Below are 19,495 nucleotides of genomic sequence, written 5' to 3'. Positions count from 1 at the left end.
AATTTTAATTTAGTTTACTTCTCTCCACCTTCTCAAGATTTTGAGAGAATTAGGAAAGGGTTTTTTTGAGGAAGTCTCATCATCTGCTGTTCTACCTGTTTTTCTGGATGACATAAAATGGCCAGTTTGCACAGCACAACATGAACCTGAATGTTTGCAGAAAGGCAGAACGTAGTCTTTCCAGTTCCTGGGCTCCCTAAGAAGACTGGTCCACTTGTTCCTCTCTTTATGTTGGTATACATACTTTCAAATAGCTCCCAGTCGTGTTATTGTTTCTATGGAACCTTTTGGTGGAACTTAATAGATCCAAAACCATTCTGCTCTTATTAAGACACTGTAATTAAATAATATTCTATAGTTGTGGGGGAGAAAAAGAGTGCCCTGGACTTAATAGTGAGCCTTATGAGGAGTAAGTGAAAAAAAGCGTGGATGCTCTGCTTTTCCCTTGCTGCAGGATGTCGTACCTCAAGCCTTGCTGGATCAGTATTTATCCATGACCGATCCCTCCCGCGCACAAACGGTCGACACCGAGATTGCCAAGCACTGCGCCTACAGCCTGCCCGGGGTGGCACTGACCCTGGGCAGGCAGAACTGGCACTGTTTGAAAGACACCTACGAGACTCTGGCATCTGACATGCAGGTGAGCAGTGAACAGTCAGAAATTCTGTGCTGTGACAAAGACTCATTGGAACCTCTGTAGTGGCTTCTCTTGTTTACTGGATGTTGGGCTGCTGTGCTTTTTACACAGAGCTTTCCATCGCTGCTGTTATCCCATAAGGAATGAAGGGGCAGTGGTTGTTTTAGAGGAAGCAGGGGGTGTGTGCTGCTCAGGTAGTAAGGAAATGGGCTGGTTAGAGAGTGGGAGATGGATCTCCAGTAGGAAACTGAGCAGAGGTTTCCAATTTCCTGCGTGCTTGAGGTCTTATGGCAGTGTCTGGGAGTCTCCTAGGTTTGAGAATCTGGGCTGTGCTGCTGTGGGAGCAGACATGTCCCTGCAGGCATGTCTGGAGCTCAGTGAGTCAGCCTCACACCAGGCCTTGGTGCCACATCCAGTTAGTCATACAGGAATAACATCGTTATCACCATGCAGCAGCACTGCTGCTTTGAAAACAAATCCTGGAAATAGCAGCATTTTCCTTGTTGTCAGGTGGTGAGGAGGTGGCTTTCTGCATTTTGCTGTCGGTTTACAGTTGTTTCCCAGACCACCTTTGTTTCCTTTTTTTGGAGATGCTCTTTTTTTTATTTTTTTAAATCTTCTCAGACTGCTTCACCTCTCTTGAACTTGCTGCTTGCTCTGTCAGAGCAGCAGTTCTCAGTGATACACAGTGAGTAATTTTATGCATGGTTATTGCTCATGTTTTCCGGGCTCCTTTACAGCCATTAAAAACAACCAGCTAATAAATTTCAAACACAAGTAAAAACAAATTACCCTGTGTTCAGAAGTATCCAGAATTTATCGCCAGTCTAATCTGAATTAAGATTGGATCACCAAACCAGGGCAAAAGAACAGTGCCCGTGCTAATTGGAAAGTGCTGGCTGAAGAATAGATGCCATTTTATTTTTAAAAGACTTACTTGAAATTTTTACTCGAATTAAACAATGTGCCCTCAATTTAAGGAGTCTGAAAGCTCCACTGGTCCGTGGGCTGCTGGGCACTAAGTGAGGAAGAAACTTTACCTATTAAGGAAGCTAAAATATCCCGGCTAAAATATTGTGAGATACATATCTTACTCATTTAATTTTAAAAACTGAACAAGAGTAGCGTGAAACTAATTTATGCTAAAGCATTTATAGCAAAAAGTAATGTGTACAAGATCACTGATGTCAGGAAAATTGTTTTGCTTCCTGGCACCTGGAAAACTAAAATATTTTGATGACTTTTATTTGAATAGTTCCTTGATATTCAGGTGGAAGAAATGATGCATTGTCATTTGTCTTTTCTTCCATTTTCCCTTTTTATTTTTCATTTTAAATTTCCAGTGTAAATTTCTGTTGTTATGAGACAGTGTAAAGACATTTGTAAGTAGTGGGATTTGCTGGGAGTCCAGCTTGCATACCAACCCTTGTATCCATAAATGGTTTGATTGGAGCACTTGGGATCAATAACATTGATTTATTTGTGTTGCAGTGGAAGGTTCGGCGGACACTGGCATTTTCTATACATGAACTTGCTGTCATCCTTGGAGACCAGCTTACAGCTGGAGATTTAGTTCCTGTCTTCAATGGCTTTTTGAAGGACCTGGATGAAGTGAGGATAGGTGTGCTTAAGCACTTGCATGACTTCCTGAAGGTATGTCTGCGTTCAGCTCTGGTCAAGATTTTTGCTTCATTTCATTGTATGCACCTGCTTTTTAGCATAACACCCATGTAACTCTGTGGGAATCTCTGCAGATAGCTCTTGAATACTGGAATATATGTTGCAGGAGATCTGTGTTGCTGCCTTTTTTTTCTCTGAAGAGCTTTGTTCTTGTTCATTCAGGGTATGAATGGTCATTTTAGTTTGATTTGGTTTTTTGTTTTTGTTTTTTTGAAGGCTCTAATCTGCCTGCACAGCTTACTTGTCAAATTTCTGTAGAAGTGTCTCTGCAACTGTAATTTCTGGAGCTGAGAGACACAAATCCTAAAACTGCCTTTACTGCTTATGCCTAATTTCTTAGAGTAAGAGGAGAGACTCGTCACATTTTCCTTTCAGTGGTGTCCCATGTGATTCTACAGCCTTAAGCATTACAGGGTTTAGCTCAGGAAAGCAACACTGTTGCTAGGGATTTAAGGTTTTTAAATAAAAAAGAATGCTTCATTAGTTGCATTTTAAAGCTCTTGTTCTGTCTGCTGATTGTAGCCTGTAGTTCTTTGTGTAACTTTGTATTTACTGTTACAGCTTCTTCATGTTGACAAAAGACGAGAGTATCTTTATCAGCTGCAGGAATTCCTGGTGACTGATAACAGCAGGAACTGGCGTTTCCGTGCTGAGCTGGCTGAGTATGTGATTTTCTGAATGATTATTTTTATTGCTGTGGATATTTAAAAATGTGAAAAACATATAATAGCTATTCTGCAGTGATATTCTTAGTTTCATTTTTGATTAGTAGATGGTCCTTCTCCTCCTCCACGTCTACCTTGCTTAAAAAATCCCAGTAGTTGTATTGTCATTATTGTGAGCAAGTGGCAGTTTAATATTTGCAAGTGACCCACAGTCAAGCTGATGGCACTGAAAAGTAGATTTTGCTTCCCAGTGACTTCATTATGGCCACATTGCATATTTGATAAGTATTGTCATATAAATGATGATACTCAGTTAAGCTGCCTTTTTTCTTACTGTGATGTACTCTCCTTGGTTCTTCTTCCATCCTTTAGGCAGCTGATTCTACTTCTAGACCTGTACAGTGCCAGGGACATCTATGACTTCCTGCGGCCCATTGCTTTCAGCCTCTGTGCAGACAAAGTGTCCTCTGTCCGCTGGATTTCCTATAAGCTGGTAAAAAGCAATCTAAATACATTTAGGGTGTCAGACTTTCAGACTTCTGACTGTTGGTGGTCAGGAGTAATTTTTGTATTTACTTTTTTTTTTTTTTTCTCTTCTCACTTCTTCAAGGTTAGTGAAATGGTAAAAAAGCTGTACATGGCTTCAACACCAACCTTCGTGGTAGACCTCATGAATGAACTTGTTGAAAAGTTCTGTAGATGCCACAAATGGTCTGGTCGGCAGACTTTTGTCTTTATTTGCCAGGTGAAATGTCTTTTCATTTGTATTCTGGGGATTTCGGGGAGGTTGGTTGATTTGTTTGTTTTTCTTTGGGGGGTGGTGGTCATCAGAATTAAGGGGACTGGAACTCTCCAGCTGTCTATGGACACTATATTGGGCAATATTTGAGAGCTTTCTTTCCAAGGGAATAGTTTCATGGCTGTTTTTTTTCCTCTGTTTCTTCATAGATGAGCTTGACTGCATCTTTAGCTCAGCATATTAGCAATAGGTCATCAAATCTGATCCTGAATATAGAGCACAAGTGTAGCAAAATAATCTCTGAGTTGGGAATCTGCTTTGTTGCTCAGCACAAAGTGAGATAATAAATCTTTAGAAATCAGTCAGTAGGTGCTGCCTGTACCTCTTCAGCCATGTTGTTCAGCTTGGTCAAAACCAATGCATTTTCAACAAAACAAACAGGAGTTGAAACTAGCTGGGATCCCAAGGAAATGGTCAAATCTGGAGGCTGTAGCAGGGGTGCAGACTGGGAGCCACCATTGCTGCTGCCCAGGTGGACAGTTCTTTGAAGTGTTTGGAGAAATGTGAGCTTTGAGCTTATTTAGAGAAACATGTTTTGGTATAAGAGGAGTTTATTGAGATGAACCATTTTTGTCTTAATATAGTATCTAGTTTAAACAAAGGCTAATTTAACTGTGAGAAGGGTTGCAAAGGTCTTCTACATTTCTCTCCTGTTTTCAAGTGGTACAGTGATTAAAAAAAAAGAAAAAAGGGAGTTCCAGATTTCTTACAAAATAAAGTGGGCTTTTAACTGATCCTCAATTTCCTCTACTCTAGTTTGCTTGATTGTGTCTGGGTTTGTGTTGGAAAGTACTGTACAGTAGTTTAAAACTTTGTGGATACTACCTACTGTGTAGATGCTAGGAGGGTAATAAGATCTGTTAGCTCTGATTATATGTTGAGATTTCATCCTCCCTGTGCTGAAATTTAATGAAATTGCCTCTGTGTTCCTGCCAGACTATCATTGAAGATGACTGCCTGCCCATGGACCAGTTTGCTGTGCATCTGTTGCCACACTTACTACACTTGGCATCTGACAAGGTTCCAAATGTTCGAGTTCTGCTCGCAAAAACATTGAAGCAAACCCTTTTAGAGAAAGGTTAGTGGCAGAAGTAGTTGCAATGGGCAGTGATTGCACGGGGTTTCTTTGTCTCTCAGTTTTCCTAAATTCATCTTTGAAAGAAGAAGCAACATCAGATGTGGGCTGCTGTTGCTTTTACTGTCTCTTTGGTGTCAGATATTACCTTGGCTGACACAAAGCCATGACCCCGTTGTGGTATCTGACCTGCTCTTGTGTAATGCTGAGGAAATGGGCTCTTCCTCATATGCCAGCCTGTTCTTTTGGTGTCACATTCCATGTGTGAGCTACTTCATAGAGGTGTTATTGGAAAGCAAAAGTGAGCAGCTAGCAACTGTGAAGCTGTTGAACAGTGCCCTTTATTTAGTTAAAAATAAAAAATGTTAATGTTCTGTGTAATAAGAGTAAGACAGAAAAAATAATACAAATGCAAACCACCATTTGTTTTCTCACTGGGGGAGGATAGCTGATACTTGGGCTTTATATTTTATGGTAGCAGTGGGAAGAAAGCTTTTCTGGATTCTCTTCAGGGAAATAAGATGTGCAAATCTCAAATTGCAGACTGTGCTTAGGAAAGCGTCCCTGCTGCATCACAGGTGCCAGAAGAGTCAGCAGTGCTCAGAATCCAAAGCACTGTAAAGGAAAGCAGCATTAGAAGTATTAGGCTATTTTGTAAAACAGCAGAGTGTCCACACTTGGAATACTTCATCCATTTCTGGTCACTTCCACTCTCAACACAGTACACTGGCTTGAGGCCTGCTGAGCACTGGGCTCTTGGGAGCTGCCTTGTGCATGCTCTCTCTGAGGAAGCATATGGAGACAGTTGAGATGGATCAGCTGATGGGCAGTGATTTATCTTGTGTTAACTGTGCCAAGGATGTCATTGTTTTCCTGCTGTCATGTGGCATTGGTATTTTTGTGCCCCCCACATGGACGGTGCACCTCCATTCTGCATTGCCGCTATGTAAGCTTATGGCACAGATAGTCCCTGCCTCAAAAGTGTTCTGTGTATGATTAGGGAGGATGGATAGATTGGGAAAGGCAGATTTAAAAAATCACTCCAGGAGTTCTTTAAATCTCAGATCTCAGCTTCTTGTCAGCCATTTGTAGTTACACTGCTTTATGCACCTTGTGTTCTGTAGTTCATTGAAACTGTTGAATGTTGGAACCTTTTCCACTCCTGTTTCATGTTATCTTAGCTCTATCATTTGATAATTATTTGGCAAGGCTGGCAGGGAAATGGAGTGGCATGGCCATGGGTTGACGGTATCTTCCCTCTGTCACAAATACAAGCACTCTTGTCTGGAGTTGCTTCCAGGCTTCTTCTTCCTCTTTGGCCATGGAGTTTGTCACCCTTTTATACTGAAGGGCTGTAGATATCCTTGCTTGAACAGCATCATTAGAGCAACTGTGCTCTGAAACATGGAATGATTTTTTTTTTTTTAAAGGTGAATTCATAGGTACATTTGGAAGTGTCTTGTGTGCTTGCTCAGATATTCCAGTTGGACCGTAAGTGTGCACTGTCCTCTGAAATTTTGCATCTCACCGGGTACACTGAGGTTGGCATTGAAGTATCTGCTGTCCTTTCATCCCATAAGTTTTGTGCAATTTCTCTTACAGAGTATTTCCTGAATTCTGCCAACTGTCACCAAGAAGCTGTGGAACAAACAATTATGGCTCTTCAAATGGATGGTGACAGTGACGTCAAGTATTTTGCGAGCATCCACCCTGCCAGTACCAAAATTGCGGATGATGCCATGAGCACTGCTTCATCAACTTACTAAGTTCTGAATGTTGCTAGAATTAAAAAAAAAAAACAAACAACATTAAACAAACTATCCTCAGTTGCTTCTAAAATGGTTGATTTAGAGCAACCTCTTTGGAAGGAGGGATTTCTTGCCAGATTTAACAGGTGGATGTTATCTAAACCTGATAACCAGGGATTTTAAGTCAAGGCAAAGTAAACATACCTGTGTCAGCTTGACTTTAGAAAAACACTGCTCAGAGGATTATTTTTGCCACCGAAGCCTTAAATCTTCTGTCTTCCTGAACAAATGAAACTTGAATTGGCAGATCATTTTCATTGTAGAAAGGATGTGATGATTTCCAGAGACCTGCATTGTTTCTCCTGAGGAGTTAACTTAGCAAGTATTTTCTGTAGCAGCTGGTAGGCGGGATGGCCAGAGAGGTGAGTTTGTACAGGGACTGAGACCTCCAGTATTAGCTCTAAAGTTTTTATCAGTCAAGGACTTGATTTGTGTGCAGCTGGGCACACCCTTAAGTGGGAATAGCTTTGATGTTTGTAAATGGGAAAAAGTAGACATTTGGATTTCTCTTAAGGGCTCAGTGCTAACACTAAACTAGAATCTGATTTTAATCCTTAAATGCAGCATATTGCTGTACCCATTAGCAGAAAACTTTGCTGAGTACCTGTGTTCTAATTATTTTCATGCTGGTCATGACCTAAAGGAAATTTATTAGCACATGTACTTTAAGTCAGGTATTTTTAACTTGATCATGATCAGCTCTGAAGGTGCAACTTTTTTCTTCATATACTGTACATATCTGTGAGCCTCCTTGGAGTGCTGCAGTCTTTAATCATGTTGTTTAAAAGCTGTTGTGATACAAGTTGTTCTCTACTTGTCCAAATAAAATTTATTAATAAGATTGAAAGAAATCTTGTGACCTTTTTAAGACATTAAAAAAAGAAGTTTGAAATTTAAGTGGACTTTTTCTTTCAGTGTTCTACACTTTGGTGGCTATTCCAGGGGCGAGGGGTTTGCTTAATGATTGTGAAGAGTTCTGCATTTTGAGATTGAATATGCTGCAGCACTGATGTTCTTTGACAATGTTGTTGAGGTTTTGCGGGATTCTTCCAAGCGTTCCTTTTCCTGTTGCCTCCAGCGTGAAATGCCATCTTGGCTGGAAAGAAGTCTGAACATCCACCTCAGTCAGATTTACAGAAAACTGTGAGTTCAAACTGCCCTTAACCTGCCTGCAGTCCATTAACTGCTTTCCTTTCTCATTTAAAATTACTGATCCAGTATCTCCTTCTGTGTCTTCCAGGGACAACTTCCTTAAATCACTTTTCTTCCAGCCTGAGGAATCCAAAGCATGTGGAGACTTTTTTCCCCCTGAGGAAGTAGAAATGGCTGTGGCAGCTTATTTTGATGTCTTTTAGCAGAACATTTTCACTTATCAGTCAGGTACCTGATGCCCTGGCACTTGAGCCTTAGGGGGATATCTTCTTTCACCTCCTGTTTTTTTTGGGAAAACAGATTTTGCTGCACTTTCTTCTCTTGAAAACATTAAGTTGCTATTTACTCCCCAGAGGCTGCTTTTGTACTCTTTAGAACAGCCATGGAGGTGGTTAAGAGGCACTCTGTCTGCCTTGAATTGTGGTGGGTTTGGAGATTTTGGTGGTAGGTTTGAGTTTTTAAACTGCAGAGTTTTTTTCGTTTAGGCTTGAGGATTTTTATAAGATTTATTTATTTTTGTAGGTGTGTTTTTAATCAGCTTTTTTTGCTGTGGATTTTTATATCTATATTTATTTATTTATCTATTTCTTTATCTCCCCCGCCCCCCACCATTCATGTCTCTTTTTCTTTTCAAAATTGGCAAAATCCCTGGAGGGATTAGGCAGCACTGTGGATGGCAGCAGGCTGTGTGGAAGCAGGGAGCAGTGCAGCTCTCCCTGCTGCCCCTAAGGAGAGCACCTGGTGAAAGTGACTCATCTCCCAGACCAGATTGCCATTTTAGCAATATGCACTGAAGTCCCGATGATTTCTGCATTTTTTTCAGAGAACATAAATCCTTTCATCAGAGGGATTTTTTTGCCTGAGTGTAATGAAGATCAGATTGTAGTTGAATAATGTGTGCAGTTCCTGAGGTGAACAGGACCTGTTGAGACAGAGGATGGTTCAGGTCATCCTCTTGACTGTGAATGGAGCACAGTATTTGCTGGAGGAGTACTGGGGCTTAACTCCCAGTGTTTGCAGTCTGGAATTAACATGGCCCAAACTAATTCCATCACGTAACTCATGTACTCTTCCACTAGTCCAGTAAAATGAAGGATTATATCTGATACCTTTAGGTATTTTCTAGTTACTTAGAGGTAAAACACTTCTGTGTTGAAAAATGAGACAGAACTTCTGGATACTTTATTTATGTAAGTAGTGGTGCGGGCCTAGGAATTTGGGGGAGAGTTTCAAGCTTTTTCTAAGGAAGACTTGAGTGTTTTCAGTTTCAGAGTGCCTGAATTCCCCTTTCTTCTAACTACTGAAGATCATCTTCAGTGAGAAGGAGATATGACTTTGTCCTTTCTCCTCCACGCAGCGTGTCATGGATCCGTCCCCTTCTTTTCTGCTATGTTTGATGATTCCCAAGAAGCAGGGGGGAAGGAAAGACTTGCTTTAGTCTCAGCGTTTCCCAAGAGCATTTGATCCACAGCCTGAGGGATGTGGACTCTGTTGCTGAACTCTGCTAGGGGATTTTCTCATGCCAGCAGTGTCAGCAGCGTGAATAATTCAATCTTCATAGTGTCCCTAAGGAATATGGGGTTTGGGGAAATGTGCATCCTTGTTCTGAGCGCTGCTGAAGGGCACTGTTTCTTCTGTGGGGCTGTGTCTTGGGATGCTGCCAGAGATCCTGCTGAATTAACCTCCTGGGTGCCTTCCCTGAGGAAAGATTTGAGCTCCGTACCTTGGTTCAGTTCTCTTTCAGTTGGGTTTTCCTGAGCAGAAAGGGAGGTGGCTCCCGAGTTGTAATCTGTTGGTTCATGGTTTTCAAAAGCTGTTATCACTCAACTTCCACCTGCTTGGTAGAATACCAGATTGACTCTTCACAGGCAATTTTCATTGTTTGTCATTTAATCTTTTGGCTCACTCATTTTGCATCATCTTCATGAGAATTCTTCACAGGAAATCTCTTTTATTCCCATGTCCTGGTTTCAGCACTGCCTTACTTGTTTCCTACTTGTTTTCCACAGCAGGTTCTCTGCCTTCTGTTGTTTCTCCCCAGGGACCCATTTCCTCGCCACATTTTCCTGCAGATTTCATGCTGATAAAACTGGTAAATGTCTGGAACTCTGGAGAGGGGGGATTTGTTTATAACCAAGACATGACAAAGGCTTGGAAACTGTGTTTTTAGTGCTCTGAATGTCCCAGATGGCTGCTGCACAAGTTCCTGGCCCGTGGGTTCATTAGGACAGCAGAACAGCAGGGTACTTGTTACAGCCTTGTTCGTGCTCGGCCCCTTGTCCCTGCACTGCCGAGGTCAGGCCGGTTGGAATTGGTAGTGGAGGGGCAGCGGGGCAGTGTCTGTGCCATGGCTCAGGCACCCTCTGTGTGAGTTCCCTCCTGCTAGTCCCTTCTGTTGGGAAAGCTGGTGTGCAGCTCACGTTTTCTGACTTGGTTTCAGCCTGGGGACCCCTCTGTTGTGAAGGATGGGAAGGAGTCTGAGGCAGGCAGGTAGGCAAAAGCTGGTTCTGTATTCCACTTGCTCTGACCTCCCTGATACTGATGAGAAAGGCTTGTCTCCCTGTCTGTGCCAGCAGGGAAAGGATATTTATTCTTTATGTACAGAGTTATGACTTACTGATAATAAAATATGAAAGTATGACAGAAAACCTCATTTAAAGTGTGCATGATCTTCTCCCCTCACCCGAGTGCCTTCAGATTCTGCCTGGTAGTTTTAATTAACACTCTATTTAGATCAGAAAAATAAATAAAGAGCCCAAGTTAATGGGATTATTTTAGGGTTCAGTTGCTGTTGAGGTTGGACTACATCTAGCTGATTAAAATACCCTGTCACTTAGCAGAGATAAATAACCAAATGTTTAAACATCTTACAGCTCTCTGAACACTGAAATTCTGTGACCCATTTCTGCAGACGTGTAGTAATGTCTCTGTGTGGGAAATGCTTTAAAGGGATTACCTGCCGGTGCTTTGGAATCATGACCGTGACAAGTGAAGGTATTGAGCACACTTCTCTGCATGTGTTTTAGCAAGGCTGAGGAGGAGAGATGCGCTGTTTGAACATCAAAAGGAGTTTCAATTCTTTTGCAGTCAGTCTGGGTTTGCGGTGTAAGAAAAACCCAAATAAAACTCAATTTGAGTAAGGTGCCAGCAAAGGCACAAATGGGGGCCAGGCCATTTCTCTTGTTCTGGTCATTGACCTCTTGGTTTCTTCTGGTCTCTTGACTGAGGTTTTTTTTGTTGTGTTGTTTTGGGTTTTTTTAAGTTTTTTTCAGTCACCTTCTGGATCTTTGTATCTTTGTTCCTGACACCGTTTCCTGCGAAAATGTCCTACCCCCATCTTCCTAAGGCCCTGCACTGGGATAACCAGGCAGTGGCTGTGAATAGTGGGAATTTGCAGCAGCAGGAGCTCATTAGGATTCCCAGGCACATCTCCTGTGTGTCAGCAAGTGGTGTTCATTGGTGCAAAAATCTGGGATGCAGTATTCCCATCTCTCAAATCCAAATGCTGGGATTGCAGACTTCCGTGGTGACCTGCTGAGCTGTAGATGAACAAGGCTACAGCTGTGCTCAAGGCTCCCTTCCCCCTCCAAAGGGGGAGCCTTAGGACCAGTTGTGATTCCTCTCCTGGACTAGGGAGTTCAGAGAGAAGAGGGATTTGGGAAGGGGAAGGTCCGTGCTGAGTAGCCCAGGTTGCAGGGTTGGTCTGCCTCCAGTGGTCTCGGTGCATTCCTCATGACCGTACTGAGAACTCTCGCAGTTCGGATGGGGAATTCTTCCAGCGTGTGGGAGTGGGGTTGTCTGGTTTAAAATCATGTTTGTGCAATCAGTGTAATCCTTTGGCAGACGTTATAGCTCACGCTGTTAAGGCAGCAACACAAGGAACTCCAGAGGAAACGTGGCAGCAATTCCTTTGTGTCAGCACTGACAGTGCCAACGCTGAGGCAGAGGGCCTGTGAAAACCTTGACAGATGAAGCTTGGTCAGACCTTCTTGGCAGAGGTTCAGGTTGAGGCTTTAATTGTTATCTATTTTTTTTTTAATTGAAAGAAATCGGCTTTACTTGTTCAGGTATCAAATTCTTGGCTTCAGTGCATAGATTTTAAAAATTACCACTTAACTCATCAATCTGAGGGGACAGAGAGATAAAAATGAATCCCCCCAGTGCTAGTGTAGGAAAGGTGAATAGAGGTGGAAACTTTCTGTACAGGAGGCCTTCATGTCCATGGTCAAGGACAGTGAATTTCTGAAGCCCTGTTTATGGTTCCCTGTGTTACACATCAGGACTTTCCAAGTACCTCACTGCACTGGGCAGGGAAATCTCTACAACCACACCAGCACAGGCGGCTTCTGCTTCAGTCAGAGTGAAGCTGAGCTGGCGTTGGAAACCTGTGGGGATACCACAGAGCCCAGGAGACCTGTAAGGCCTTGCACACAAGCTTGTTTTTAGACTTGTGGTGGGGTTGTGATCTGAGAGCAGCGCTGCTCATTGTTAATATTTTCTTATCTTTCAGAAAATAAAACAACCCCAGTTCTTTTCAGCTGTTCAGACAATACCAGTTCACTTCAGGCTGCTGTTTTTTAGAGTAAAAGAAGTTACTGGGAGGGAAAAATCCTGCTTGGTGTGCCGGATGTCTGAGTCAGTTCCAAGGACAGCTGCAGTATTTCAGTGGGTATAAAAGCTGTCATTATTTCAGTAACCTGCTGTGGGCAAACCCCCTTTTTGTGTCCTGGCTCACATTGGCACAGGAATCCAAATGATTTGTTCATATGGTGCTTCCTGATCCCTTGGGTTTTGGACTGTTATTGTCACCTGTCCCATCACCTGTGCCACCTCTAGTGGGAGTGCTCAGATTTTCAAGAAGGAAGCCAATGGGCCAGTTGCTCTCACAAACGTTAAGTCCAGAACAGGGGAATTAATGTTTTGAGCCTGTTCTTCCTCTTTTCAGTAAATGTAAATCAGTGTGGTATTTTGTCCAAAGGGTTTGACAGAGATTCTGCTGCTGCACTTGACACATACAGGCTCTAAGGTGTTGGAAAGATGCTTATTTTAAGTCAGCTTAAATGATACTTCAGTTTAGTGGTCCTTCAGGACATGTATGTGCCTCATGCAGGTGGCCAGGCTGCTCAGATCTTGTTCTATGGCCCTTGGGATTGAGAAATTTATAATGCAATTGTTGTGCTGTAATTACTTTCCACTTTATTTGAAATTAGCTTTGACTTTTTTTGGCTAATGATTCACAACTGCCCCATGCAGGCTCTCAAACGGCTGCTGCTCTGTGGCTTTTTCACTGCAGGCATGGGGTGACGAAGCTGCTTTTGTGCTTGGGGTAGTCAAGCTCCTCTGCAGAGGAAGAGCAGGTGCCCAGCCCCAGCCGTGCTGAGGCACAGAACAATTCAAAGAAACTTCTCTCAGGTGCTTTGACACCAAGTTTCTGCTTACAGGAGCTGTGCTGCTGCAGGGGCAGCAACTCCACCTCTGTGTCAGATCTTACTTTGAGTAATTGTTCATAGAAACTTCTCAGCTGCAGGCATCAACCCAAGAAGAGTAACTGATCTGCATTATGAAGTAGATGAAGGAGAAACTACTTTCAAATGGCTGTTGAATTTATTTGCTTGATAAATACAATCCTAACAAAATAAAAGTTAACCAATATTAAGAGATTCGTCTGAAGAACATTAGAAAAATTCATGACAATTCAATAGGAATTAGTGTGAATTAAACAAACAAACAAAAAGTTTAAATATTGCCAGCAAATATAAAATGTATGTAACGAAGGCAAGGGAGAATGCTTTAGTTTACATTTGTAATCTGATCACATTTTCTGTGTTTATAAACTTTTTCCCAAATTTTAAAAAAATACTATGCTGTTTTTTTCTATAACATATCAAAGCATTATTTGTACAAAAATCAAATCATGGCCAATGATTCACAACAGTGCAATAGATAAAGAATACAACCACATCCAACAGGTGCTGAAAATAAATATCCAGATTAAAAAATAAGATAGCCTATATGCACTCTGTGGAGTTTCTGTCTATATATGGATTGAGGGCTGAGTCCATTGAGCATATCCAAAACATTAAAGGGCCCTTAAATGCCAGCGTGGGTGGAGGATTTTGAAGGGTAGAAGCATTAAAAACAGCCAAACCAAAACCAAGTCCCAGGTAGCGGTGGTTGGTTTGTTAAACACCAACAAAAGGAGGCTATTGCTGAACCCCCGGTGCCTCCCGTTGGTGTCACTCTTCGGGCTCGTTTGGACTCACGAGTGACTGGCATTTGTGCAGGGGAAATGCTGTATTGCTTGGTCAGGCAGATCTGGCCTACAGACATAACCACTCCCATCCCTGCCTACAAGCAGTGGCTTTTTCCAAGAGATGGAAACATTTAAAATGGATGAAGACAAAGCTCTTGGCTACGCGGCAGCAGTGTGAACAGGCCTGTGTCAAACAGGTGTGATGAGGGTGGTTAATGATGAGTCAGTGGGTTACCTACTGCTAAAGGACGTGGACATCTCCATCATACGGGGACATAAATAACATCTCTCAAGTTTTTACACTTATTCAGTACATCTCAGAACAGAAATGAAGCTTAAGGGCATGTCAGGTAAACACGATACCCCACAGTCTCCCACCGTTTCAGCCAACCCAGAATAAATTTAAAGCTCCCTTGTATATAATCTGCATCAGAAAGGTATCAAAGGCACAAGCAAGAAGTGACTAGGTTAATAAGCAGAAATAACGGTGAATGAGGATGAACAGATCCACAAGGCAAATCATTAGTAAGTGTGGGTGGGTTTTGTTTGTTTACTGAAAATGAGATCTTCCAATTCTGCTCCAGTGAATGTAAATAATGATTTTGGTTTGAAATAAAACCGTTACTGAATTATTTTAAATCACCTGAAGGAAACCAGTCTTGAAATAATCTGATACTAACTGGAAAACTCTTCTGGCCTCTCCAAACTCACCTGAGTCTGATGAGTAGAAGCCACAAGTTATTAGAGACAAAAGTCTCCAGGGCTTAAAAGAAAAGTTTCTTTACAGAATGTACACAGCCACCAATAATTTGTGCAGTTTGACTCAAATTACAGTAATTTGCACAGTTCGGTTGATTTTATGCATAGCCAAGGAGCCGGATCAAATCGGGGTTTCTTTCCTGTCTTTACTTGGCGATGGCTTGACTTGCTGCTCCTTGCTTGCTTTTGGCTGCTCTTTGGCTGCTTTTGTCTCCAGGACAGTGTCTCTCTGCTGCTGAGAAACGCCCCCGCGCTTTTCCGGCTCCTCTTCCTCCTGCCCCTGCTGCTCAGATTTTGCGCGCTGCAGCAGGCGGAGCTGCACGCGCAGCTCGATGATGGCCTCGCGCTCCTCGTGAATCGCTTGGTTCAGGTGATTGTTCTTGATCTTTTAAGGGAGGGAAACGAACGTCAGGGCTCCCTCTGACACAGCAGCGCTGTAGCTCAGGGGCGCTTAGCACTGCTGGCCCAGACAGCAACAGGGACTCCCGCACAGCAGTGATTTAAAAGCTGTGTGTGGGTCACAAGCCTGGGCAAAACTGATGCACACAAGCAGCCTGCACCTGTGCAATCACGTAACCACCACGGGAGAGAATCAGTGAATGCTAAGAACCAAACCTTACCTCCAGTTCCTCGTTCTGTCTCTGCAAATCCTCCAGGATGACCTGCAGCTCCTCCTCATCTTCACTCTCACTTTCACTCTCGGAAGAGTATTCCTCGGTTTCACTGCGGCCGTGCTGCTGGCGACTGAAAGACCAAGGGCAAATTCCGCTTTAAACACTTCCTCAAGTCTGCCAGAACTGTGGCAGCATAAGAGACTTAACTTGCTTCCTCTTAATCATCTGCCAGTGGTTTAAAGAGCAAAATCAGACTGTCCTTTTAAAGCTTAATTTAATAAAGCAGTGATTTCCTAAGGGGATTTTTTTAGTGCACAGAGTCAAGTTTCCTTGAGATTGTAATACTATTGTTAAAACAATAGAAAATATCCTGCAAGATTCAAATTTGTCAAGACTTAATAAAAACTAGTGGCTTTCAACTGTGATGTTCACTGGGTGAGCTTTTAAGTGTGGTTTAGAGTATTCTTTCAGCAAAGCATTTATGCAGTGTGCTGTCCCCTTTACCTTTGTATTTCAGCTATTTCTGCTCGGAGTCGATCTATTTCTTCCTTCTCGGAGGCGATCTGTCTCCGCAGAAACTGCTCCATGGCCAGCAGCTCTTCTTGTTCTGTTAAAATCTCGTTCTCCTGCAATGATCAGTTAGTTCACTTAAAGCCTTGACTTTTTTTCCTACAGGAACATAAAGTAAGTATGAGATGATGCTATTCTCTGAAATACTTTCACTGGCAGTGGTTAGCATGTCTGCTTTGAACTTTGATCCATCAAGACCTCAAAGCAAATAAAAAGTTCAAATCCAACAATGTCTGTTCTAAATCCTCAAGATAATCACCATGCTGAATAGTTGTGGAGATGACACACCAAATCCTGGCGTGTTTGGCTGCCTTTCCTTAAATCACAGGGGAAAGTTCTGGCCAACCAGTAAAATAACTAGAAAAACTGAATTACATATCTTTGATCTTCTCCCCTCTGTACTTTCCTCCTTATATTCATTTTCAAAGCTACTGGGGGAAGCAGCAGAAGGCAAAAAAGCCAAAATAGCTGCCTTATTTGCTTTGATCAGCAGGAGAGCAGTTAACAGTACTGAACCTGGCTACACTGGGAAGTGGTGTTTTCTATGTATATCAACAACAAAGGCCACTTTTTTTCTTTCACGGTGTCTCCTTTCTGCTGTTAACAACTTTCCTCAGTTCTGGGCTCAGTCCTGCAGTCAGCATTCCTTCCCTGCTTCATTGACCATTAAAACAAAGCCTTGTGGTTTTAATGGACACAGAGACCCCTCTGAGCCTGCAACGTCCCCTCTGCATCAGAAGGGACAAAGGAGTGTTTAATAAATCTGAAATATAAAATATCATCAGGCAAACAGGTAAGTGCCTGCCAGCTACCTGTGCAAGCAGAATATTTATAACTTCCTCGTTCTCATTCATTTCTTCTTTGGAGACATCCTCCTTTGAAAGGCTAGCAATTTCTTGTGCAATCTTTGTTTCACACTCCTGTCAGAGAAAGAAAACATTTTAAAGAACAGCTTCTCTGGTCAATGTATTTACTCTAAAAAAGATTTTTTTTTTTTGAATGCATTATTTTCCAAATTTAGAACCACCATCACAGTTGTCTTCTGAATTTTGATCATGGTCTGTCCCATCTGTGGGACATAAAACAGTTTAAAATACACTTCTCATATTTGTTAACCTCGAGTCTTCCAGTAATTCCTCTTGGTACCCTAGGACTCAATGTTTTAAGCATGTAGTGAGCATGTGCCCTACCAAACACTATGGTTTTCATCACACACATTTTTTTGTGAACAGTTGTGAACATCTTCCTGTCCCTGAGGAGAGCCAGCTAAGCAGAAAACACAATTGCTCACCAGGCATGTAAAGTTAAAATGAGAAAATCTGCAGCAAGGATTGAAAGGTGTTTTGATCTAACTGGGTGCCTCTGCATTGTTATGAATTAGGATCCATGATTTAGCTGTCTGGCCAATAAAGAGGAAAAGTTACCCACCTGTCTCTTAGCTTCTCTTAGTTTCCTCTTAAGAGCTGTTAAGATTCTCTGCACCTCCCAGAGTCTCTCCTCTTTGGATAAGTCTTTTATCCCTGCCTGCAAGTCTCTGTGTAAACAGTTCAGAAGGAACTCCTAGAAACATTGTCAAAGAAATTGTCTTTAAATACATTGAACCACGGCAGATTGAAAAGGAAGATCTTTCTGGCTTTGTAGCAATGGGCTGGGAGTTCTGGTTTTCCAGAACCTGACATGTCCACGATAAGTGTGAACACACACACAGCACGGATCCAGGGCCAGCTGAAGAGCAGTACTGAAGAAACCACCCTCCCCAATGGGCTCTCCTGACCTTCCTTCCACAACAGAAGTATTGACCAATGTAGCAAAGCACTCCACAGATGACACAGCCATGAGCATCACAAGACCATAACAACTTTCCGCACATGAGAAAGGAAAGGAAATCATCAAGCTCTTCCCAGTGGTCTCCACCGATAGGATAATTGTGATGGAATTAAAGCGTATGTTACAAGCTTAGGAGAATTTTCTACTGAATGTGTAAAAGCCAGGGCAAAGATAAACAGAAAAACCCTCAAGTAATTGCTAACCTGTCGCCTGATTTCTTCTTTGATGCTTTCCTGTGTTTCTGGAAGTGCTGGCATTGTTGCCATATTTGACCAGCGAAGAGGTTTTGTCACCTGCTTGAGGGTCACATTTCCAAAAAACTCTTGAACATGTGTAAAAAACACATACAGGACACGGTTGCTGATCTGCAATGGAAGGACAGATAGGATATTGGTTATGATGATTTATTCACATTTTCATCTGCAAAGCACAGTGTCCTCCAGAAACAGCAGCCTTTGGTAGACCTTTCTGTGAGCCACAGTCATGTCACTTTGTCTTTAGAGATTAAAATCTGGACTGAAAATTATCTTTAGTTTCAACAATGCAATGCTGGCCTCAAGGAATCACTTCACTGTTTCTCCTACCTGTGCATCTCAGGCATTTTCATACTAAACTCAGCATCTTCCCATCTCTTAACCTACCAGAATTATTTCCATCACTGGTAGATGTAGAAATGCATTAAATCTCTTTGTACTCAGGTAAAGGCAGCTAGTAAGAGGGAACATCAACCCTACAGTGTTATACCTGGTGGCTGGCTACACCTCCTCTCTCTTCCACTAGCCTTTAAATATTCTCTACAGCTTCTCTCTCAGATGACTTAATATAGTAGAAGAAAGTGGTATGAAAGCATCTGGCACTATATTCCTTGCTTTAACCTGAGACAGAAGCTTTTGATGCTTTATCTTCCATTAAAATTTTAAAAAGTAACCTGAAACAAATATTAGAGTTCTGTCACTACCTGCACTTCAATTGCTAAGACCAAGTTACCATCCAAACATGATTGGGCCTGCATTATTTTACCCTAATTGTTACTTCTTTTCCCAGCTAGAGAGGAGTCTGGTACAGCAAAAGAGCCAGGAATAACACCCGGCCCTTTTGCTACTGGGCCTCCACCTGGACTCTTAATTACAAAATCAGGCTTTTCTAACTTGTGGGGTTTGCTCTAGAGGACCCACACCCAATAATGCAACATTTTCATCATGCACAGGATTAATTCTGAGCTGTTCTTAATTAAATATTTCCAAGGTGTCTATTAAGGAATCAAGCAACCCAGAAACCACAAAATATTACTGAGCAACCAAGTCAGTTGTTATTCCCCAGCCATGTGGCTGCAGACAACAAAGCCATTTTACCTAAGTCACTACTGCACCAGGAAGATCTATGTGCAGGACAAGCTTCATTAGCTTGATATTAAAATTAAGCAACAATATCTTCACTAAACTATCACTGAATCAAAACCCCAGAGAAATTGTGTATCTGCACAAATTACTGAAGAAATTCAACATTAAATGACTTCTCATGACAGAATTGAAAGACAGCAGTCTTTGTAAAACTCTGATAATAACCCAAATATCAGACCCACAGTATTGCAAGCCCACGTGCAGAAAGATTTTTATTCCCCCTTTCCCAGCATTTCGGGTTCCTGAGACATAAAGA

The 19,495-nt window shown here is 42.2% G+C and overlaps 2 protein-coding genes and 1 long non-coding RNA gene across 12 annotated transcripts in view; 2 read left to right on the top strand and 1 right to left on the bottom strand.

Moving 5' to 3' along the window:
• PPP4R1 (protein phosphatase 4 regulatory subunit 1) overlaps positions 1–7,500 on the top strand; it is a 64,395-nt gene extending 56,895 nt beyond the window's left edge. For all 8 annotated transcript variants that reach the window (XM_040060684.2, XM_040060669.2, XM_040060714.2 and 5 more), the window contains 7 exons: positions 455–640; positions 2,129–2,290; positions 2,879–2,979; positions 3,355–3,475; positions 3,593–3,727; positions 4,718–4,859; positions 6,459–7,500. In XM_040060684.2, coding sequence (XP_039916618.1) covers positions 455–640; positions 2,129–2,290; positions 2,879–2,979; positions 3,355–3,475; positions 3,593–3,727; positions 4,718–4,859; positions 6,459–6,622 — 1,011 coding nt within the window. In that variant the 3' untranslated portion in view covers positions 6,623–7,500. The remainder of the gene's footprint in view (positions 1–454; positions 641–2,128; positions 2,291–2,878; positions 2,980–3,354; positions 3,476–3,592; positions 3,728–4,717; positions 4,860–6,458) is intronic.
• Positions 7,501–7,673: 173 nt separating this feature from the next.
• On the top strand, positions 7,674–8,044 carry LOC120757474 (uncharacterized). The gene is made up of 2 exons (XR_005702522.1): positions 7,674–7,807; positions 7,905–8,044. It is a non-coding gene; the product is annotated as an uncharacterized LOC120757474 (long non-coding RNA).
• A 5,356-nt stretch (positions 8,045–13,400) lies between these two features.
• Positions 13,401–19,495, bottom strand: part of RALBP1 (ralA binding protein 1) — a 32,935-nt gene continuing 26,840 nt past the window's right edge. For all 3 annotated transcript variants that reach the window (XM_040070364.1, XM_058421853.1, XM_040070368.2), the window contains exons 5-10: positions 18,043–18,204; positions 17,441–17,572; positions 16,825–16,932; positions 15,947–16,068; positions 15,449–15,572; positions 13,401–15,213 (exon numbers count right to left, since the gene is read on the bottom strand). In XM_040070364.1, coding sequence (XP_039926298.1) covers positions 14,950–15,213; positions 15,449–15,572; positions 15,947–16,068; positions 16,825–16,932; positions 17,441–17,572; positions 18,043–18,204 — 912 coding nt within the window. In that variant the 3' untranslated portion in view covers positions 13,401–14,949. The remainder of the gene's footprint in view (positions 15,214–15,448; positions 15,573–15,946; positions 16,069–16,824; positions 16,933–17,440; positions 17,573–18,042; positions 18,205–19,495) is intronic.

This window comes from Hirundo rustica, chromosome 1 (genome assembly GCF_015227805.2).
Source record: "Hirundo rustica isolate bHirRus1 chromosome 1, bHirRus1.pri.v3, whole genome shotgun sequence".
NCBI classification, from domain to species: domain Eukaryota; kingdom Metazoa; phylum Chordata; class Aves; order Passeriformes; family Hirundinidae; genus Hirundo; species Hirundo rustica.
The sequence above is the reverse complement of the archived record's forward strand: the minus strand, read 5'-3'. Positions and strand labels throughout refer to the sequence as shown.